The sequence below is a fragment of the Gracilinanus agilis genome, chromosome 6, assembly GCF_016433145.1.
Source record: "Gracilinanus agilis isolate LMUSP501 chromosome 6, AgileGrace, whole genome shotgun sequence".
NCBI classification, from domain to species: domain Eukaryota; kingdom Metazoa; phylum Chordata; class Mammalia; order Didelphimorphia; family Didelphidae; genus Gracilinanus; species Gracilinanus agilis.
This window is the reverse complement of record NC_058135.1, coordinates 58,440,052-58,464,241: the sequence shown is the minus strand read 5'-3', so window position 1 is coordinate 58,464,241 and position 24,190 is coordinate 58,440,052. Positions and strand designations below refer to the sequence as shown.

The 24,190-nt window shown below is 37.7% G+C and overlaps 1 protein-coding gene across 1 annotated transcript in view; it reads left to right on the top strand.

The window, feature by feature from the left end:
• COL25A1 (collagen type XXV alpha 1 chain) overlaps positions 1–24,190 on the top strand; it is a 602,710-nt gene that overhangs the window by 427,584 nt on the left and 150,936 nt on the right. The window contains exons 5-7 of the mRNA XM_044681639.1: positions 13,581–13,640; positions 15,712–15,819; positions 17,518–17,553. Coding sequence (XP_044537574.1) covers positions 13,581–13,640; positions 15,712–15,819; positions 17,518–17,553 — 204 coding nt within the window. The remainder of the gene's footprint in view (positions 1–13,580; positions 13,641–15,711; positions 15,820–17,517; positions 17,554–24,190) is intronic.

Sequence of the window (24,190 nt, the reverse complement as noted above, 5' to 3'; positions counted from 1 at the left end):
TATGAAAACTTATCAAGATCACTACTGGCAGGATTGTCCCGTCCCATGAAATGGTGTTTTTATTGACTCTGGGAACCAATGGAACCAACTTATTTGTTTCTCTCCCCAAGGAGAATCTTCAAGACATCCTTCTGTTTAGGTGTGATTTTCTTATGGCTTTTGGTTTCATTTTTAGAGTGTGTATCAGTGGTTAAATTAATGTTTCTGGAAAATTGAATATCTCTCTTATTCTGCTTCCTTTTCTTCTGCCACTGTAATTTAAGAAGCAGAAAGGAGCCTCTCACGACACACACATTCACACACAAATATATAGAGACACCCACATACATGTATATCCATATAAACATGCATATGTATGATATTGACATGTATATTTATATTACATATATAATATATGTATTGATAAATTACTAAATATCACATATTTAATACAATGTAGAAATATCTCTTCATCTTGAAAGATACTATATAGGTACAGGTTTTTTTTTTTGTTTCATAGTCTATTATGGCCAAAAAGTGGCTATTGCCAAGTTACTGGTGATAAGTTTCTCCATTCTTAACTGGGATGACCCTTAAATAGAAAAATCAAATCATCAGAGATTCAAAGTCTTTCTAACAATTTAGAAAATGTCATGGCTTACCATTGAACTCAAGATCATCTGTCCCCCATAATAAGGCACCCAACTAGTATTTTGTAAAGATTACCTCAGTACAATAATGATAAATGCTCCAGCGATTCAGACTTATTTAGCTAATGTAACAACTGACAGGGGAAAGTATGTTTTGTGACAATGATAAACCCATTACATTTTATTTAAATTAATTTCCATGTGAACTGAGGAGAGCACGTTTTATGATGAAGGTAGATGACTAATTATGCTTAATATGAATCAATTTTCATATGTCCTAGAATCACATTCATGGAATTTGACTAAAGCCTGTCAAATCACTATAGCCTTAAGTAATAACTAGCTTTTGTAGGAGGGCTTTCAAGTTTGTAAGACTATTTGACAAATATCATTTTATTTTATCTTCATAATAACCATGGTAAATGATATTATGACCCTCATTTTACTGATGAAGACACTGAGGCAAACAAGTTAAGTGACTTGCCCAGGGACACAGCTAGTGAGTATCTGAGATAAGATTTGAATTCAGGTTTTCCTGACTCTACATTCAGTGCTTTCTACTCACTACACCACTTAGTTGCCCCTAAAGTCTGGGATAACTGGTCAATGTGAGACCCCATTTGTGGGGATTTGGTAAATATAAGTTAAAGGAGCATTGCTCATGTTATCCTGATATTCCAATGGTAGTATTTCCCTTCAAGATATTTCTTTATCTTTTGAAAAATAATGTGCCCTGGGAGCAGCTAGGTGGCTCAGTGGATTGAGAGTCATGCCTACAGATCTTGGGTTCAAATGTGACCTCAGACACTTCCAAGTTGTGTGACCCTGGGCAAGTCACTTAAATTCAATTGGCTAGCCCTTACTGCCCTTCTACCTTGGAATGGATACTGTATATTGATTCTAAGACAAGAAGATAAGCTTTTTGTTTTTAATAATCTGCAAATAGTATCCTTTTCTTCATAATTAGTTCTAAAATAAAATGTAGGATTCCTAACTGTGTGACTAAAGTAACACGTTCTAATAATTTATCTCTTCAAAAATAGAATTTAAGATAAAAATGTCCTTTACTGCCGACAGTAGCATTCCGGGCTGATGTGCCTATTTCCTGAGAATACAAAAATTCAGAAATATCCCCCACGAATTTTCAAATTCTGGCCCCTTGAGATTTTGCATATTATACTTTTGGTTTATTCTCTAAAACTGAGTGATCTGCACATAGTCACAGGAATTCTCTATCAGAGCTTTACATGAATTTTCCATAGTGATTTAGAAAAAGAATGTAGCTTTAAGTACACATGTTTTTGGTTGAGCCCAAATAATTTCCCATTATGCACTATTCAGTAAACTCCGAGAAACTTCTGTGTCGGGAGGTATTACATATGTTTTCTGTTTTTTCTCTTTCCGGTTTTGTAGTTGCATTAACGGAAATATCTCCCCTCATAAATATTCCCATCAAAGTGGCCCTGTTGGGGGCACTAATGAAAAATGAGTTCTTGGATTGTTTGGATTGTCCCGTGTAACTGTGCTGGCAAAGCTTTGCAGAAAGACTAGATTTGGAGGTCAGAATTCCATTGAAGAGAATTTGAATCCCATATCCTTATCTGCTTGGACACAAAAAGAATTTCAAACCTTACCATCCTTGTCTAGGAATGGAACAAATATTGGCTATGCATTTGGGGTGAAACATATGAAAATGGATGCGGTAAGGAGAGAGTTACAAGGTAGATTAGATTGCTTCTTTTTGGATAAGTAGACCAAAGAGGGAAAAATCATTCCTTTGGAAATTTAACCATTGAGAGATGTAGGGATTAAGAACTGGCAGTCTATCAAAATTCCATGTCTGTTTGGAATGCCCGTAGCAAGGACACAGTAAAAATTGGATTGTATAAAAGTAGAAAATAATTAAGACAAATGAAAGAAACACAAAGACAATTTTTTAAACCTCAAGTCAACAATTTCTACCTTCTGCACAATCAGGCTTTGTGTTATGGATGTTAATGGTAAAATGAGCTGCATTTCACATCCATTGTATCCTTTTTTTCCCCCTCATCTGTAACTAAGGCTGTCATAGGCAGTGAGATGCTCAAAAGTTAGCGTGGAAACACTTGCCCGTAATCGCTGCTACCAAGAAGATCTAGGCTGATGATCTCCTGAGCTCTGGAGTTCTGAGCTACTGTAGACTCCACCAATCAGTTTTTTTTGGCACCCATATTGTGAGCGTCTGGCAAGATGGGGCCATATTGCTTAACCAAGGACTAACAGAACCAGATCAGAAAAATATGAAGGTCGTCATTTCCTTGATGCTCCTTAGTGGCACAGGACTCCTAAGTAGAGGCAATATTTTCAACCTGGCTGAGATAGGGTGACCTTGTCTCAGAAAATAGTAAGAGGTTTGAAGACAAATGAAGGGTCTGAAACCAGTGCAGTTTCTTTGAAAAGCTGAACTTTTTTTTTTTTTTTTTGGCTTTGCTCAATACTGTTTTCCTGCAGTCATAAACTTCCCCAGATATTTCAGCAGTCCAGAGACCTGTACAATTTCAGTATTAACGTTGTAGTTACAGAGCAAATCATATAGACAGGTTTTGTCTCAGCGTGGCCCAGAGTTCAGGACCAAAGGGGATGTATGTCTTTCCCCCTTTCGATGATTTATAAGAGTCCATATCACAAAGTATGTAGAACTGGCAGTGACTGGTAGGCAAAATTAAATAGCAATAAGTTAAAGGTGCATCCTTTGATTAACACACACACACACACACACACACACACACACACACACACCCAAAACCAAACATATGGGAATCATAGGAAGTTGAAGTATTTGCGGTAGGACTTGGTAGTGATGGGAATATTCCAGATGCCACCTGGTTTTTAAAAGTAAACCTTAGACTTTGTAGGTAGAGAAAACAGAGACTTACATAGTAGAAAAACAGGTCTTCTGAAATACATCTGTCTTTTGTATACCAGACCATTGGTCTTACCATTAGACATCAGGAAAAAAGCTAATCCCTCCTTAGATAAATTGGGTACCATAGTCATTTTTCTGCTTTTGAAAACTGAAAACTGCTTCTTCCCCGTACCCCCACTCTCTTCAGTAACATGGATTCCCCACAAATAAAGGAGGATTCCTTTGCTATTTACTGAATTATAACATCAGCTCTTCCCTTAGAATTATTAATTCCCACTTTTAGGGAAAAAAACTTTTAGTTTTGTGCAGGCCAGTTCCATGATTTGATTTAATGATTCAGTATATCCACATCAGGAATTTGATCTGTTTCTTCAGGGAGATTATACTCGAGGTTGACTTTAATTTTCTGTTCTTTTCAGTTACTTTCTAAGTTCACTTAACCTATTCTGCCAATATTACCGATACTTGCTATCTTCCGAATCTCTGACAGTGGAGAATGAAAGTAGAATTTGGAGGTGGAAGGATACAATAAAACTCGTTCCAGCATTTTGGAGAAATTATTTATGCAAATAAAAATAAAGGATTAAAGAAATGAAACATAATATACAATATGACACATAGCTACATTTCATTTTGTAAAAGCCAACTATGATCAGGAAATTAAAACTACAGAAAAAATATATGCTATGATAAGGCAGAGATTTTAATTACACAGCAGTCAGGAAATTCAGAATTGAGTTTCCCAAAGAAACAATAACTCTGATGTTGCTTACAGCAGACACTTTCATTAGGTACTTAGGACATTTGTCATCCATCTGAAAAGGAATTGTACTTTGTTCTTCCTTCATCTAAGTCCCAAAAGGACTTTCTTACAATGTTAAGCTGAGAAGATACATTTTTCCTTCTGCACTGTATCTCTGCTTTTGGAGATGCTTGAATTTCTGAATGTGGTGGTTTCTATGAGAAGAATTTCACCTTCATCTCTTTCAGAGAACCTTTAAAATCTAACTATTGGCATAGACAGACAGAAATAAATTTATTAAGAGCTTTCTATGAGCCGAGAAGTGTGCTAAGCACTGGGCATATGCGTTTAAGCAAGCAAGACAACCTCTGTTCTTAGGGAGCTTGTATTTTGTTGAGAGAAGACAACACATGAAGGAGAGGTGAAGAAAGGGGTGGTGGGAGAAGAGAGAAATGTGGAATGGTTTGGAGTTGGTGCCCTGGAAGTGAGGTGGAGGTTTGGATCCAGGCAAGATGAGGCAAAAGATCACTAATCAGAGCTCTCAGAGCTTCCAAGGGCAAAATTCAAGAATTTTAGGGGAAAGAGGTGGAATGATGGCCAGACTGAAGAGATATGATTTGGAGTTGGTGATTGGGAAATAAGGTAGGGCAACTGAGGCATTTATCCCTTGAAACACTGCCCAAATATTCAAAGCACTTCTAACAAATTAATAAAATTTCTGAGAGTTTTTTTTCCCTAAATGTTTCTGACAATCGCTCCAAAGGACTTGTTTTGATTTTTATAGACTTTGATCAGATTGCTACTGAATCTGTATTTTATAGAGTAAAGAGGCAGCTCTAGAGCTTATGTAGTCCAACACCTTCATTTTGTAGATTAGGAAGAGAAGTTAAGTGACCTGCCCAAGATCACATAGAGGTAGGATTTGAACCTATGATCTCTGACAACAATTCTAGGGCTTTTCCTACTACAATCTTTTTTTCTTTGTGAAGCACTATTTCTCTTCCCCATTTGGATTGATCTATTCTCTTTGCTATTCAGTTAACTTCTGTAAACACTTATTATGGTGCCTGCTAAGTGTCTGGAACATTGTTAGGTGCTAGAAACACATTTTCCCCAAAATGTCCCTTTTTTGCCAGGGAAGCATGGAGATATGATGCATATTGCAAAAAAATGTATATAATACAAAGAAGAATACCAGTGTTTAAGAGGAGCAGAAAAAGAGCCATGAGAAATTTGAGAAGAAAGAGATCATTTTCATCTTAAGGTTTGGAGAAAGTTTCTTGGAGGAAAAGAATAAACTTGGAAGATGTGAAGGGAATAAGCCAATTGCAGGAATTAGCCTGTACCAATGCTTAAATAATAGGGCAGTTAGGTGATGTAGTGGAGAGAGCACTGAGCTTTAGAATCAGGAAAACTCATTTTCATGAGTTAATTGACTTCAGATACTTAATATCTATGTGACCTTGGGAAAGTCACTTAATCCTGTTTGCCTCAGTTTCTTCATCTGTAAAGTGAGCTGGAGAAGAAAAAGGTAAACCACTCCAGTATCCTTGCCAAGAAAACCCCAAGGAGGGTCACAAAGAATCAGTCATGACTGAAACAATACAACTAGCACAACAAAAATATTACAATTCTTCCTCATTTATAAATTCTGATTTTTCCTGGTTTCCAGATTTGGACATCATAATATTTACATCATTCCACTAGATAGTGAATCTTTGGAGCCTGATTTTTAAAAATCAGATAGGTCCTAACACATAAAGGAGTCTGGCATGGCTGAGTTCCCATACCCACTCCTCATTCATTTCCTCTCCTGATCCTTAGTTTTAGTTTGTCTTCTGACAGTTCCTGCTGCTAGACTAAAGTTATTCACTAACTTAAATCCTTTTTGCATTGTATAATAATCCTTCCCCATCTGGTCTTCCTTAGCTGGGAACCATTTCATCAACTTGTAGGTATATTAATCTTTCGTTATGCAGCCCATCATAATCGTCCTTTTGGAATGTGCTCTGTAATTGGGCAAGCAGAATCATAACACTATATTATGGGCTAACTCAATGGTTTTTATGTCTCAAACCACTACGTTTTCTTTTCCATTGTGGTTTGGCTTTTGCCAACCAGCCAAAAAAAAATTATAGCAAAATTTCTAAATCCTTCTCGCCATACCTCAAAGACCTTGCTACCTAACTTTCTATACATCTGACAGGCTTAATTTGGCCATGGTGTAGTTTTCCTCATAAGTATATACTTTTTGTTGTGGTTCAGTCATTTTCATTTCAGTTCTTTTTGACCCTATTTGGAGTTTTCTTGGCAAGGATACTAGAGTAGTTTGTCATTTTCCTCCCCAGCTCATTTTGTAGATAGAGGAAACTGAGGCAAATAGGGCTAAGTGTCTTGTTCAGGGTCCCATAGCTTGGAAATGACTGAGGCCAGATTTGAACTGATGAAGACAAGTCTTCCTGACTCTGCTGCACCACCTACCTACCTTTAAGTATATTCTTACAATAAAACATTTCCACCAGTTTATATGCTATAATATTTACAATATCATATTGTAAATATAATTTACAATAAAGAACAAACATACTATATAATTGAGCTTGCAATATTTGCCTTTGCCATTGCATATATATTACAAAAGAATTTTACAAGACATTACTATTAGATGGTAGCCAATTCAATTCAACATATTTATGATGTTCTTCCTATGGACAAAACACTTTCTTTAGTGCTGAAGACATGGATAATACGAATATAAAAATACATCATGCCTGCTATCAGCTCATAACCCAGCAAGAAAAAATGCTTAAATAATTTTAATTATAAATTAGGAAATAAAAAGTTAAAAGGAGAGTTGTTTGCACAGTCCTTTGAATGTTGTCTCCCTGAATTAGATTGGGAGCTCCTTGAGGGCATAGACTACTTTAGCTTTTCTTTATAACCATAGTACTTAGCACAGCATCTGGAACATAGTAGGTAGTTAATAAATGCTTGCTGACTTGTATGAATTTCTAGGAAAGGTTATTAATGATTATTAGTTTCCCAATGATGTATGTGGCTAGAGTCATTGGGGAAGTTAAAGTATAACACTGGCAGAAGGAGATTACCATTATCTGCTGTGTCGTAGGCTTTTCATAATCTATGATCTACTGGGTCTCCAAACCTTCCTTCTCTCCCCTTCTCCAAACCATTCTTCATTCTGCTATTAAACTTATCTTCCTTATACACAGGAAGACCTTTTCATTCCTCTGCTTGAAACTCTATTAAGAAAAGTTTGGATTGCTTTGCTTGGCATTCTCATCCTTTCTCCATTCTCTCATCCCAGTTTTCATATAGCATTTTTCTTAGCCTTTTTATGTACTTTTATTAAAGACCATGCATTTTGTGGCACTTTATTCATGTAGTATCATATCTCAGCTCTAAATATATTATCCCAACACTTTCCATTGAGTGTGCTTTATTTACCCCCATTCTTTTGTCTTGGGTTCCCCTCATCTGATTGCCTTTGGAAAAGAAATGTCACTTTTCATTTTCCCCCTGCTCCACTGTCTTTGAAACTAGGGCACAACCTTGTTTAGATGTTTAAAGAGTTTTCAAAATGCAAGTCACTACCACACAGAAGCATAGAAAGAGAGGCTTAAAATAACATACAACAGGAAAGATCTCAGAGTTACACTAGTCTTACAAGTTAAGCTTCATCTTCTATACAAAGGCATAGGAGACCACCCTGGTCATTTATTAGTCCTTCTCTTTGTCCACATGGAGCTCCTTCTTCTCACTTATTTTGCCAGTTTAGATGCCAGTTTTTTAAGATTAAGACTGTTGAAGCCGTCAGAATTTCCAGCCTCTTTTGGAACTGCTTCTTGTTTCCCTCTCTGAGTGTAGTGCTCTCTAAGCTTTGGAAAGCCATTCTCCTCTGGCTGACCCTCCATCCTATAAGAACCTCCCTAATCCCTCCTGAGAAGTCCCAAGGTCTCTAAATATTAAAAATTCTTCTCTCTAAAGATTTCTCCTCTGGGTTAGCTCAGTCCTTGAAGACTCCAGTCTTGGGAAATTCTAACTTGCTCAAGCCTCTTTGCCTTGGTTGGTTTTGGGGTTAATCAGTAGGTGGAAAAGTCTTTGTTTCTTCACTTCTTACCTTCCAATAGTATATAGTCCCCATGTTTCTGGGGAACCACATGACCTAAGATGGTGAAGGTCCCCAGAAGACTGAACCTCTTGCCTGTTCAAAAGTGGACCTGCTCACATCATGTTCCTGTTCCTAATACTTACTTTTTTGAGTTTCTAATGAAATTGGAATAATTGAGGACACATTTTGGGGCTAGTGATCATTTCATACTTTTCTAATGTTCATCTGTCAATCCTGCCAATTTTTTGTTTTTAAGCTGATGCCTCATTTTCAATTGAATGGTCCTGGAATACTCTCCAGTGTATCTTTGTAAGAGAAAAGTACCTTGAAGTGACATCTAGGTAGCACAATGGATAATACTCCAGGCTTGAAGTCAGGAGAACCAGGGTTCAAATCTGACTTTAGATATTTCCTCCCTTAGTGACTCTGGGCAATTCATTTAACTCTGTTTGCCTAGCCCTTGCCTTTCTGTTTTAGAGATATTACTAAAACAGAAAGTAAGGATTGAAAAGAAAAGTACCTTAAGCGTATTAACAACAGATGACTTTTTATTAGTAGCAGTATGGCATAATGGATAAAGACTAGGAATCAGGAAGATCTGAGTTCAAGTCTAGACTCTGTCACATATTGTCTATTTACATAGAAAAATCACTTAATCACTTAAATACCCCAGGCAACTCTTTAAGGCTATCAATTTTACATATTATATAAATTAAAATAATTTTATTATTATTAATATAAAAATATATTTGTATATTTATTAATATTATTATTAGATTAAGATGAAATAAATTATATAAATTAAAAATATAGGATTTATAAAGATATATAACTATCTACATAAAAAACAGGCACTGATCTGCATTTGTAGAATGAATTTTCTCACTGGCCAATCCCTGTAACAAATACCTCTTTCCCTTCACCAAAAAAGAAAGTTCTCCCCATCATTAAAGGCAAGGACATTGTGTCACAATGGAACATGGTGACAAAATCTGGATGATGTTTCTGATTCTTTCATAGAGCTATTGGCAAAAAGTCAAAAGGGTTTCAGTCTGTTGTTTAAAGAGACAAGATCATTTCCCACCAAGGCTCTAAGAACTTCGGGGGCCAGTGGTGATGCAGATTCCAAATGATTTCTTCTAAGAAAGTCAAAGCATTGCGTGAAGACCATCTGTCTCTACCTCATCCTCGTGAGGCAGGCTGGTGTTTCACCACTGCCCAGAGGGAGTGACGAGAGATGTGTCTCTCCTAGACTGATACCAATAGAAGGAGCCTTGTTACAGTTATCCTCTTCACGGTGTTAGGAGAATTATTGAGAATTAGATGTGTTAAGTTCTTTGAGCAGGAAAATTGCTTGTGGAAAGTCATTTTACACCCTTCTGCATCCAGGTTCCTAGAGCATTTAAAGCATTTTTTGAGGGGGGAGAGAAGTGCAAATTGCTTCAGTGCACCAGCTTATTCCTATGTTCTCTCTCCATGCCTTGTAGAAACATATGTATTTTCTTTTCCACACCCACTCCAAACCATCTGTGTACCAGGCAAGTTTTCTGAGATATAAAATAAAATGAAATATATCCATTTCACTCATTGGGAAAAGTCTTAATTAATTACTGCAGAAGAAAAAAATCTTAATTGAGTGGGAAAATGGGTGATTCTCTTTGGGCATAGTGGAAAGAAGACTGAGCTTGGGGTCAGTGTTCCCTGGATTTGAGGCTTGACTTTAGCACTCCCTGGGAGTATGAACTTGAGGTGAGTCACTCTGAGATATTGATATTTGACAACCACATGATTGTTATGAAAAAAGTTTTCTGTAAGCTGTGATTTATATAAATGCATCCATATAAATGTGAATTATTTATGTTTATTCTCATTTTGCCCTCCTTCTCTCCGATTCCATTTCTAATCATTAGAGCCACGATTAGGGAAAAGGGCATGTCAATCAACTCTGCTATGGCTCCACGCACCAATCCTCTGACTCCCCAGACCAAAAGTCTCCTTCTATATTTTCTATCATCACACACTTCCATTTTTACTTACGTCCACAGTACTTAGCACAGTTCTTGACACCTAGTAAGTGCTTAATAAATCATTTCATGATCATTTATTGTTATTATTTACCTAAGTTAACCACACTTAAGTAAAACCTTGTTGAATGAACACAGTGCTATGGCAATTAGAAAAAAAAAAGGGGGGATGCATTGTAAAAAACACAGTTCAGCGGGTGGCAATGTACCTTGATGTAAGGCAAAATTCCCAGGTTGGGGGGGGTGGGAGTGTATGGCAGGGGGTTGAACAAAGCTCTCGGGACTAGCTTTGTAAATCCAAACTTATACAGTGACAACACATCCCACCATTAGCTCATCCTAAAAGTGTATCCATATGGAACCATTTAACTTGGGAATACGTTGGGAATCTAAATATGGAGCCATGCATGAACACTCCCCAGAGAATTTTTCTCCAGCCAGCCCTGATGACCTTCTCACCTCAGAGGCTTCCAGTTGTGCCAGTTGGAATGAACCTCACCCTTAATTTTCATTTACCCACTTCTTTCCCCCTCCTCCACCTTTCCCTCCAAATATTAAATGAGATAATTTATTCATTAAATAAATTTATTAAAAATAATTTATTGTTTGAATAATGAAAATTATTAAATAAGACTAAACACAGTGATTAGGAAAGAAATCTCATGAGACTTTGAGTTGTGTTTGCTTAGGACCCACAATCTAGCTAAGTCTCTGGAAATCTTGATGTTCCTTTTAATTACTGTTCTGCTCCTGACTTGGAGAGTGGGAGGAGAGGGCAGAGTGGGGTAAACCACACAGTGTTGACCGTATCTCATATACCCACATTTTTTCATATGAGAGCTCATTAAAATTAATATGAGAAACTTTGAAGGGAAAACATGGTTAAGGGTAGCCAAATAAATGATGTGTACGGAAAGGGAGGGACCAGAAACTTCAGTTTCAACTTGTGGTCCCCATTTACCCAATCATTTGAAATGGGCAGAGGAGGAGGGATGTGCTGTTTTCTTGGGAAACAGTCATAATCTTGAATATACCTGGGTATCTGAATGCAATGCAGCTTGATTTCCAGGTCTAGACTGAGCTTCCTCTTCACTTATTCCACTGTGGATGTCTATGGAAGGTCAGAGATTCTCCCCTGTGCCCCATCTTGCTTTCCTCTCAATCAGACTCCTGAAGTGGTTTTGCCCAGGTTCCTCAGTGAGACCTTCTGGATATAGTTACGATACTAAATGTGTAAGCTTTCTTGGGAATACAGTGGAGGTATCTGAAAACAGCTTCTCACCCAGAAGTTTCCGTTGATTTAGGGTCTTAAATGAAAGGCATCTTTCCAGCTACCTTTCTCCTTCCCATTTCAGACTCTAGCATGATGGAGCCTTTTCTCCTGAGTTTATAGAAAATGTGGTCACTTCTTCCTATTCACATGCAGATAAGAATGTGAGAAGTGGTTTGTTTATTCATTACCATTTCAAAATACTTGTAAAGTCTACCACGCACATGGTTAAAAAGCTTTAAAATGGAAAGGATTTTTGTTAAATAATCCCATTTTAAAGTGACAGTATGATTTATCACCATTAATCAGGTTTCTGGTCCTTCATATGCTTCTTGTTTGTATCTGTTTTTATTCTTTGTCACAGAAATATTGTAGTTTACATATAGAGTTCTGACTTGGTGTAATAGAGGGCTAATGAGTCACAGATGTAAAGATGCTGGCACATTACCATCTAATAAACTCATATTCCTCAGTAAAACAAAAGCAAATTGTACACATCTGTTTTCCAACTCTCAGCATTTCTATATTTGTGTACAATCTATGTTTAAAGGGCTTTTGCTTGAGGGAGGAAAAAAAATGAGAGGAGGATGCAGGTCACTCAGAAACCACTCAGCCTCACAACGGTCTTATCAGAATGGATTTTGGCAAAGCTGATAAAGTTTCCTTTGCTTTGGTTCCAGCCAAGCACTACCTCAATAGATGAGAATCAAAGGTATCAGGGCAGAAATGCTACTATATATATGTGTAGATTAAAGTCCATTGATACTCTCAAAAGAAAAATGAAATTAATCTCCAATGGGGATAAAAAGAATGAAATAAAGACTCTAGGGAATGTTTAGCCTCATGAGGGGTTGGGGTCTAGACATTTGGAGCTCTTCTTACAATTTGAGTCAATATATTTATAAACTATACTTGAGCCAAAAAAAAAAGAAAATAGAAAAAACCTTAGGGATAAGGGGAAGGAATTCTTTTGCTGGAGAGCTCCAATTTTGCAAAGTACAGTGTTGAAAAGGTGGTAAAATTAAGGCAAAAATGTCTCTCATCAACCCAATTTGATCTCCTTCACAATAGTCTGTTTTCTGGAAAGGAAGAACCAATAAAGTAAATTCTTGGAACTGATTGTTTCTCTGATTTCTAATTCTACCCTTCTCATTGCAATGTCTCTGGGAAATCTCTCTCTGGTCCCTTCAATTACTCAGGGCTCCCCAGAGCATCTAATCTTTTAATTTATTGAACTTTTGAAAAAGTTAAGGATATGTAGCAGAACTGAAGGTCCAACCCATTGCCACAGGCATGCTCACCGTATAAATGACAGCTGGTCATTGATGTAAAGATGGGTTCCTCAAGCAAGAGAAAACAGATTGTTTGAATGGGAAGTCATTGTGGGAAACGAGAGAGATATTTTGAAACACAGGTGGGAACACTGTACGTGTTAAACTCATTGAGTCTGTCTTGAGCACTGTTTCTGATCTGACTGTAATGTGTTCACTGTGTGTTCCTGTCTCCATTTTTAAAAATGGGTGTGTGTATCGTATGTCCCATGTCCTTGAGTAAACAGAGCATCGTTATCATTCTGTAATAACATGTTGGGGTTCAGCCATCCATGGGGACCTCCTGTTTTTTAGAAGTCTAGAAAACGGCTAGCTAAGGACCACAGGCTACTTGCACCAAACTTAAGGGTCCCAGGAAATGTTAGCTTGAGGATGGCTGGGTCTCTTCTGACTTTCTCTCCTGGTTGAAGAAGAGCCTGTTGAGTTTACCTCCTGTACTTAGTTTTGTCTGACCCCCATTGGGCACATTGCTTGTTCTGTTTGTCCATTAGTGACATGTCTGTGTGACGGTTTCTGTCGTGTTGTTTTGGTGCCCATGCTGTGTCTGTAGGGTCTGCCAGGCTTCCCCACAGTTGCGGCTCTGCACAGTAATCAGATCCTCACGGTCAAGGTTTGTGGTTGAAACATATGCCTGCTCGGTCAGGTTCCTCAATCAGCATAAGAGTGTGTGAAGACAGTTAATGGGGCTCTCCCAACTCAATGACTCCATCTCTCTCAATGAGTAAAAGCCATCCACTCATGTGGCCACCCGGATTCCAGTGGGGTTTTTGGACAAAATTTTCTTAGATGAAGATTTATTTCAAGCATGTATATGGAGGCGGTGGTCTTTGAATACCCTGCATCTATATTCAAACTTAATTATGTGGGAATGCCTTGGTGTTCTTATCTACATTCTCTAATATCCGAATGATTAAGCCATCATCAGAACTCTTGAACTTATCATCATTAAAATGGTGCTAAGATTCATGCTATATTATGCTGGTTGAAAATCCTGGCTGAAAAATTGAACTGGTACTTTGTCCTTGGAACTTCTGCCTGTAGAAAAGCATATAGAGCCCTCTGGAGCTGTGGGACTATACTGAATTAAAAAAGAACCTAATCTCTCTGGCCAAAATAGCTGATTTTATAGAGTGCTATTTGGGAGCAACTAGAAGAGGTCTTGGGATCAAATGTGGCCTCAAGACATTGCTTAGCTGTGTGACCCTGGGCAAGTCACTTAACCCTAATTGCCTAGCCCTTACCACTCTTCTTTTTTAGAACTAATACTAAGATAGAAGGGAAGGGTTAAAAAAACTAATAAGTGTTTTTTGCATTTAAAAATTTTAACCACACCAAAGTGCTCCATGGCTTTATTCTTTTTCAACAACCAGGCTGGGGTTCTAGTATCAGACACAAGCACTAGTTCTTTTTTTTTCCCCTCTATTATTAGTTTTGATAAGTCTAATGCTTGTATCTTTATTTCTTTCTTGGGCCTTCTGATGTCTATTCCTCAACTCTCTCACCTCTGAACTTCAACCTTTGACCTCACCTGCCTGATCAGATGGTGTTTCCTAAAATCAATCATGGGTTTCTCTCTGCTGATCAGCAGCTCATTAAACGCCGCCTCATTAAGGTAGTGCTGCTTCTGTCTGAAGTCTGATTCTGCTTTACTTTTAATTATTATTCTGCATGCATGGATCGGGTATCTCCTGATGGTGGAGTGTTGTCTTGAAAACATCCTGAAACAAAATAATTTTAGGAATAATTTAGGAAGCATTTCTAGAATAACTGTGAGGGATGAGAAGGCAGTGTTGTACCATGGAAAGAGCCTTGGCGTTAGATTCAAGCTCTGCTGTCTATTACCCCAGCAGAGTCTGCTTAAGCTCAGTGGTCCTCATTTTTCTCCTCAGTAAAATGAGGGTGTTGGACTATATGGCTTCCTAGGTCCTTTCCAGCTTTGTCAGTTGGAAAAAAAATTTTAAGAATATTGAAAAGTTTTCTTTTTTTTGTCTTTTCCTCCCTTCCCTTTCCTTTCTTTCCCTTCCCTTCCCTTCCTTCTTCCTCCTCCCTTCCTCCCTCCCTTCCTTCCTTCCTTCTTTCCTTCCTTCTTTCCTTCTTCTTTTTTCTCTCTTCTTTCTTTTATGTTTCTTTTTTCCTTCTTTCTTTTTTAAAATTTACTTATAAAATTGAAGTCCATAAGGGATGTTTTCAGAACCTTCTGCCTCTAGCAATTGAGAAATCATTCTGAATTAAGCCAAGGTGTGTTATTTATCGATTACCTGGCTATGAAATGCAGATGTCTAAAGTGCAAGTCCAGCCATTCGTTTTGCCACTAAGAAAACATTAAAATTTTAAATGCTGATGCAGCATTGTTCTTGTAGGCTTATTCTAAAAGAATGGACAACTTTGCTTTCAAGCCTAGTTATTATGATGTAGCACTATTCTTGAGAGCTATCAGTGCCTGACTATTGAGTACCTCTCAATTTTATTGCACTAAGTCAGTTCATACTGTATGAATATTTATGTCCTTCCTGTGGTCAGGCAAGTGGCTAGCAGAGATGTCTGTTTTATGTCTCTCTAGGATTCTTTCCACCATTTGCTTATGTGAATCATTTGAGCCAAAAGGTAGTTGATGAGGCAATTTTTAAAATAACAAAAAATGCCTTAGATCATCTGTGTATCTATTCATTTCTCCATTTTAGGGTGACCAAGGACAAGCTGGCCCTCCTGGACCCCCTGGCCCACCAGGACCCAGAGGTCCCCCAGGGGACACAGGGAAAGATGGTCCCCGTGGGATGCCAGGAGTACCCGTGAGTTGCTGTCTCCTTATGCTTTCTGGACTGTAGGTTCCAAAACGTTTTGTGAGGAGTGACTATTGCTAATTTCTCTAAAGATTTCCTGATAATGGGTTCAGGTTGGTGGGGACAGGAGACAAGAAGAAGAGAAATAAGAAAGCTATATACTGAGAAGTCTTCAAATAGAGCAGTGGCCAGTTGCTTCTGCCAGGAATAGTCCTCTTCCTCATGTTAGTCTCAGAAAGCAGCTAGGTGGCTCAGTGAATAAAGAACCAGGCCTGGAGATGTACTCAGACACTTCTTAGCTGTGTGACTCTGGGCAAGTCAATTAACCTCCATTACCTACCCTTTGCCATTCTTCAGCCTTAGAGCAAATACTTAGTATTGACTCTAAGATGGAAGAGAAGGGTTTAAAAAAATTATGTATTCCACTACACATGGTTACAATTTTGAGCCATTTCTGAAGACTCGATGTGAATGAAAAGTGTTTGTCTGAGATATAACAAATATAGACCCTTGTCTCAAAATGAATTCATTGGACCTTTTGGAACAACTGTCAGGATTCCCTGAATTTGAAAGAATGTCAGCACAGTTGAATGCATGGAGACCCAACCGTCCCCTTCTCTTAAAATGCATGGGCTTTGAGATAACAATTCACTGTGTAGAGGTTTCTGGCACTGTACCGTCATATTTACAGCTCTTTTTCAAATGATGGAGGCTACCAGTCTTACCTTTCAATGAGCAGAGTATTATTCTAATACTTAGTATCAGAATACATTATTACTATGTCCCTCCATGGCCACTCTCTTTATACTTTGGAAAAACAGTTTTCATCACTTGTCATGGATAGGACATTTTACCAACTGGAGACCAATCTTCTAGTAATGAGTCCCTCTAAAGTTAGCTAGGTGGGTCATTGAATGACATATCTATAACATGACTGGCTTATATGAAAACCCTACCAGCTTAGTAGTAGGGTATACTAGATTTTGAATTTTTCTTCATTCCTACAGAGAATCAATCCAAGATCACCTCTTCAACCTAAGAAGGAATGAGGTTAGAAATAGTGAATAAATCTAATTACATAACATGTCCCAAAAGTCTTAATGTATTTGTAAACTTTAAAGGCATTGCTAAAATTAAATTCCATTGCTTTAGCCTATTACTTGGTCACCCCTATCTGAGTTACCAGTTAACCCATTTGCAATCCTTTTTTTAAACCTTCATCCTCTGTCTTTGTATCAATTCTAAGGCAGATGAGGGGTAAGAGTCAGGCAACTGAAGTTAAGTTAATAGCTTGGGGTCACACAGCTAGAAGGACCAGATTTGAACCCCAGAACTCCCAACTTCAGGCTTGGTATTCTATCCACTGTGCTACCTACTTTCCCCCCACTATTCATAACTCTTAAATGAACCTTGAATGAAGTCTACGTGCCTTTTGTTAAACTAAAGGATGACAAAATATGGTTTTAAAGAACCAGTAGCTCTCTTAAGTGCATTCTGTTCTTGTTCCTGCAATTAGAGTGTTCTAGAAAGTGGTGGAAACAGAAAAAAGAAAATTTTATTTTCATTTGGTTGCCATGTGTACATCAATAACTCTTCTCTGTGTTACGCTTCAGTGACTGTTGAAACTTCATTACTGAATAGAAATGTGAACTAGACATTTAACGTATACAACACTAATAATACTGATTTTTTTTATTCCTTTTTAAGGGTGAACCAGGCAAACCAGGAGAACAAGGCTTAATGGCAAGTACCTCTGATTTTTTCCATTCTAAAAGTTTCTGAAAGCTAGAACATTTCAGAGGCAACTTAATCAGCTTCATTATAATTATGATTATAACCTTGCTCTGTTGTTCTTAAAACTAATATGAAAAAGCTCGTGGTTCCAAAGAAAGTCAGTTGAAGAACAGAAGTTTTTTTTCCAGTGTGTGAATAGTCCTTTACATTTTCCAGTTTTTAAATGTGGCAATATAAAACTTCTATTGGTTATAAATAGACTCACCTGTGCCCCTCCCCAATTAATGGAGTCAAAATTATTTCATGAAACTCATCTAGGAGCAACTACTATGTTCAAGAGGATATGAAGTTATAAACCTAGCATAAAGTCTCACCAGGAGTTTATAAACTAGATGAGATTAAATATATATACAAGATGAACCAGGTAACAAATATTGTAAATAAATTATTTTATACATTATAAAATAAAAAGCAAGGACATTTTGTTTTCTTAGAAAAAAATATATATACACACATAAATATATACATATATATATAGAAAAAGAATATAAACACACGCATACATATGTATGTATGCATGGGTATTTGGAAGTTTTCCTAAAGGGGTTATCTAAGCAAACCAGCATGTAAGCAACTTGATATCATTATAAGATTTTTGGCCTTTGGATGGAGAAGATTGTTTGAAGAAGTCTCTTAAAAAGCAAGCGCGGGCAGCTGGGTATCTCATTGGTTTGAGATCCAGGACTGGAGACAGGAGATCCTGGGTTCAAATCTGACCTCAGACACTTCCTAGCTGTGTGACCCTGGGCAAGTCACTTAACCCCCATTGCCTAGCCTTTACCACTCTTTCGCCTTGGAACCAATACATAGTATTAATTCTAAGGCGGAAGGTAAGGGTTTAAAAAAAACAACAACAAAAAAAAAACAAGAAACCAATGATCCTAGTCATTCCCATAGAACTAGAATCCACACTAAGATCCATGGAATCACCTCTGCATATAAAACATCCAATTCTCTTGCTGTTGATTTAGGAATATTGATCATATCAATATGGAAATATGTATTGCATGATAATACATGCTATAACCCAGGTCAAATTGCTTGCCAGCTGAGGAGAAAGGAGGGAGGGAGACAATTGGGAACATATAACTTCAGAAAAATTATGTGGATAATTGTTATTACATGTAATTAATAAAATAAAAGATCTTTATAATAATATTCAAAATATACTTGCAAAGCAAATAAAAAAGGAATATTTATCATAAAGTACTAACAATACCAATGTGATCTTGTAGTTCCATCTGGTAGCCATTTAAGAGAAAGAAGGGTGATGAGGGGTGAGGAGTAAAAGAAAAGAAGGGAGGTGGTAAAAGGAATCTGGAGAGGGAAAGAGGAGCTAAGAGCCAGAAAGTCAAGAGATATAAACACACAAGGGAGAGAAACACACAGAATGTAAGAGTAGGAGAAGCAAGTTGGTTTCACAATTTTCTCTTGTAAGGTGGATTAAATTCAAGTATGGTTGCCATTTCCCTGAAGAGGTGTGAAATTCCACCACAGGTGTGGATAGCTAAAATCTTTTTTTCTTTTAAATTCCAGACCTATGATTTAGTTGATGTCAGAAACTCATGGTGGAAACTACCTCCATTAATACATATGGCAACTCTTTTGTAATTTATAGAATTGTCGTGGGGGGGGAGGGGAGACAATACAAGGTCAAGTGACTGATCCAGGGTCTCAAAGCTAGAGCAAGAAATTTTATAACACATCAAAAAATCCTCCAGTATTAGAGAAGCTTTGATTTTAAACCTTTTGGTTCTTTTATCTGTTGGCTCTTAACAGGAGAAGTCATTGTGCCCTTTTTGTTTGTCTATGATTTTTTAATTGTTTCTCTATAAATTTGCCCTGTGTAACTTATTTACTCTATGTATGAAATATCCATCATAATGTGAAACAAAAATTCAGTATCAAAATTTAGGTGTTCAAATAATGTGTTGGAATCTCAAAGTGGAAATTGAAAATATATATATATATATTAAATTTAAAAATATATATTTATATACATATTAAGAATCTAAAAACAAAAATTATTTGTATAAGGCTTCAAAATGTTGTATATCAAGGACCCCTTTCTCAAACTGGTGAAGGCAACAGGCATTTTAAAAAACATTTACTATGGGCTGGGTACTGTGCAAAGTGCTAGGGATGTAAATAAAAGCAAAAAAAGAGAGATTATCCTTGCCCTCAAGGAACTTAAGAGGGTTCCCCAATGGGAGAAAGGGTTGGCATAGTGGAGAAATGTTCCATAGTGAGAAGGTCATAGAAACTGATAAATGTTCCAGAGTAAGGTCCTAATGGAAGGGTCTAGGGGAGATTGAAAACGAGGCATGGGATTGTAGCCTGGAAAGGCAGAAGCACAGGAAAGGGTACCTTTGGATCCCGACTCAGAATAATGTGTTTTTAAAATATATTGGAATAAATGCTAAATTTCAGCTAGAGGGTAGTGAAAATAAAGGTGTCCTTTTTTTCTCCATCAAGTCCACAGATATCTTGAAGGCTTTCCACCGTTTAGGGGTCTGGGTGCTGCAAGTTAAAAAAGAAAATCGGATGTCTATTCAGGTAGAATTAGAGACGAGAGAAACAGAGATACAGACAGATATAAAGCGGCCTAGAAGTCTTCCTTCCTTTAAGTCTTAAGACTTTAGGGACACACTGAATTTTCACTGGAATGGTAAAACCGAATATCTTTCTCAAGGTACCCAGGAAAAGACTGAGCGTGTGTGGGAGCCTGGAGGAAGAGACAAGGAGGAGCGGGTGTTAAGGGCGGGAAGCCTTTGTGAGGAGGGACAATAGCTCTTATGCTGTGAAGGAGGAGGGTGAGGACTGGGGGGCTGACTGACTTCACTCAAAGAACTGAGAAGAGGATGTGAGGGACTTCATGGAGAAGACTTCATGCCTCACACTTCTCAGGGCGGAGGAAACTATGTCTTCAGTAGTAAATACCGGGGTGGTTGGTTGTGAGGGAAGAGGACTGTTTAAAACCTGAGCTTTGGAGAAAGAATTAAGGAGGTAGCAAGGCGGGAGTACCGAGATTATCGAGCAGCCACATGGAACCAAATGAAATTGTGTATCATGAATTTCTCATCAGAGAAATTAGGTCCGTTTTTTTACTTAATGTATCCCTCGCCTGCCCAGGTGCAAGGATGGGGAAATCGGATAGAGGCGGTTTGCCCTGGAATGAAGATTCGTGAGGGAGGAACCATGGAAGATCAAGGGCTATGATATTAGGGTAATAGTAAGAGAATCATTAAAGTCTTATACCCTAAGGTCAAGGCTGGAGGAAGAAGCCAGGAAAGCCAGAGGATGGTTACGTGGGCTGGGAGAATGCTTAACCCCCCACTAGTTACCTAGGCTTATTCATATTTTTTATTGATGCCTGGATTGTGCATTCCTGTATGTGAAGCAACATCATATGTGTACAATCTGGCAAAGAAATAGATTTATTAGCAAAAGTAGCACGTTCCACCTTCCTTAAATTTATACATACCCCCTAGGATATAATAGATGAATAGCAAGTAGCCTAATCCCATCTCCCTACAATCCCTAGCTGGATATCATTTCAAGTAGGAATGTCATTAGATATAACTACTCAATTTATTCCTAAATGAATCATGCTACCATCTTGGTGTACTCTCATTCTTCATCCCTCAGAGGAACAGTTTCTGTTAAAGGTGATGTGAGCCACACTTCTTTATTCTTTTTAACTCTTCAGACCACAGTTAATTCCCTCATTTGGCCCATCCCAAATAGAAGGTTTAGCTACCAATGTCTTGTCCTGAGGATAGTTGAGTTTTTGTGAGCCTTACAAATCTGTGGTTTCTTTACACTTTGAAAGAAACTAAACTTCTTTCTTTGGCATAGCCACGACTAGCCTTGATGTGAAAAGAGGAGATTCCCATCTCTAATAGTAATGATGAGGATGATACCTACCCAGCTCACTTCAAAGGTTCCTAGGAGAATCAGAGCAGATAAATCATGGCCAAGGACTTTTAAAATTCTGAGCATTCAACACATGTTGGATAGTATTTAAATGTTCTTTCTGGAATCAATTATCAGTGAACATTGATTTACACAACAGATTTCTGCATCTCAGTTTGTGCATCAATAACATTTCCATAATTCCAACTTAACTTGCTAAGAATTTAGGCATGAGGGGGCTGTAAAAAATAACATGATGTATTGTCCCTCAAAGACCTCATAGTCTACACAAGGGAAATAAATGCTTAAACAAGTCAATAGGAAATCGTTTTTGTTGTCCATTCATTGCAGTCATGTCCCTAATTCTTGACTCCAATTGAGGGGTTTTTTTTTTGAAAATAATATTTTACTTTTCCCCAATTACATGTACAAACACTTTTTAACATTTATTGTTTTGTTTTGAGTTCTCATTTGGGGTTTTTATTGGCAAAAATATTGGATTGGTTTGCAATTTCTCTCTCTAGGGGAAAATCATTTATAGATGAGGAAGTTGAGGCAAACAGAGTGAAGCAACTTGCCCAGGGTCACACATTCAGGGAGTGTCTGAGGCCAGACTTGAATTGAAGAAGATGAGTCTTCCTGACCCCAGGCTCAATGCTTTAGCCACTGGGCCAAAATAATTTTTATGGGGTCAGATGCAGTAGAAGGCAGGAGGAACCTACAACTAGGAATACTGGGGAAAGGAGACCCTTGGATGTAGTTAGGAATTCTGAAAGGTAAAGGTCAAAAGAGATTGTATTCCAGGCACAGTGGAGAACTTATACAAAGGTACAGATATAGGAGAGAAACTATTATATCTGAGAACTAACAAGTAGGACTATCTGGTTAGAAAGTGGAATTCTTGAGATTAGTCTAGAAAGATAGGTTAGAATCTCACTTTGAAGTTCTTTTGGATCCTTACAGGAGTTTTATTCTAAAGACAATAGGGAGTCACAGCAGTTTCTTGAGCAGGGAACAGATATGGTCAGATATATTTTAGGAATATCTGTTTAGCAGATGGGTTTGAAGGAGAAGAAATTGAAGGTGGAGAAGCCTCTTAAAAGACTACTACAATAGTTCAGGTGAGAGATGACAAGATCCTAAATAAGGGTAGTTCCCATATTAGTAAAAAAAAAAAAAAAAAAAAAAAAAAAAAAAAAAAAAAAAGGAGAATTAGATTTTTTTATAATGAACCCCTGTTCTTTTTTAAAATGTTATTTGTGAATCATGGAGTCATGAATCTAGAATCAGAGGTAGATAGTTCAATGGAAAGGATGCCAAATTTGGGGTCAGAGGATGTGAGTTCAAACCCTAACTCAGCTACTTGTTATTTGTGGCAAATCACCTAACCCTCCTCTCTGTCTCCTTAATTGCAAAATGAGAGAATTGGACTAGATTATTTCAAAGACCTCATCCAAGTCAAAATCCTAAAGGTCGTTCAAGGCAGCCCTTTCACATGATCCAATATGCCTTTGCTCCACATACAGTGTTTTTAGGATAGCTAGGTGGCACCATATTGCATAGAGCACTGGGACTGGAGGTAGAAGACTCATCTTCCTGAGTTCAAATATGGCCTCAGACACTTAGTAACTGTGTGATCATGGACAAGTCACTTTACCCTGTTTGCCTCAGTTTCTTTATCTGTAAAATGAATTATAGAATGGAATAGCAAACCATTCCAGTATCTTTGCCAGGAAAAAAAACTAAACCAAACAAAACCAAACAAATCCAAATGTGACCATGACATAATTGAAAACAACTGAACAACAATTATTATTATTATTATCTTCACTCTCTGGAAGTAGGGGAGAGAGAGAGAGAGAGAGAGAGAGAGAGAGAGAGAGAGAGAGAGAGAGAGAGAGAGAGAAAATTAGAGAGGGAGAATCAGTCACAGTCTGTTCTGTCTATGCAGCCAGTCAGAGGATGCTTATCTATCCCTATACATGTGGTAGGAATACAGAGGATGCAGGGTGCCTCCATGTTAGGCAGTCTGGTCATGTCCTGGGCAAGCTTTTAATACACATTGGTTTTGCTTAAAATGTAACACATTGACGATGAGTATTTTGAGGCCCCTTTTGGTATGTATTCATTTGAATTCTCATTGTGTGTCCCAGGAGGAAAAATGCCCTAAATAAAATTGCAGAGAATGAGAGGATACTTCACTAGATAATTAGGATCCAGTGGCCATCTAGTCTAACCACCCCTGTTTTACATATAAAGAAACTGACGCTCTAAGATATAAAATGTTTTGAGCAGCTGTCAGAGGAAGGATTCAAACTCAGGTCTTCCTGATTCTAAGCTCAGCTCTTTCTCCACTTTATCAGCTCTTGATGGAGAAGCTTATTTCCCTTACCAGGGTTTAGAATCCACATCTTAGAGGTTATCTAGGTACTATACCTTCAGTGTTATGCTAAGCTTCCTGATTTCCACCTGGATGCTCATTCCACAATAACAGAAAAGATTTTTCCAGGGAGTCAAATTCTAATTTCCTTCTAAGATAGAAAGTGTGTAATTGGAAACTGTGAACATGGAAATCCACAGAATTATCTCCTGTCTATGTCAGCCCTCAACGACAGGAAGTCAGTAGGCTCCTGGGTAATGTAGTTTTAAAGGTACAAGATTTCCAATTACA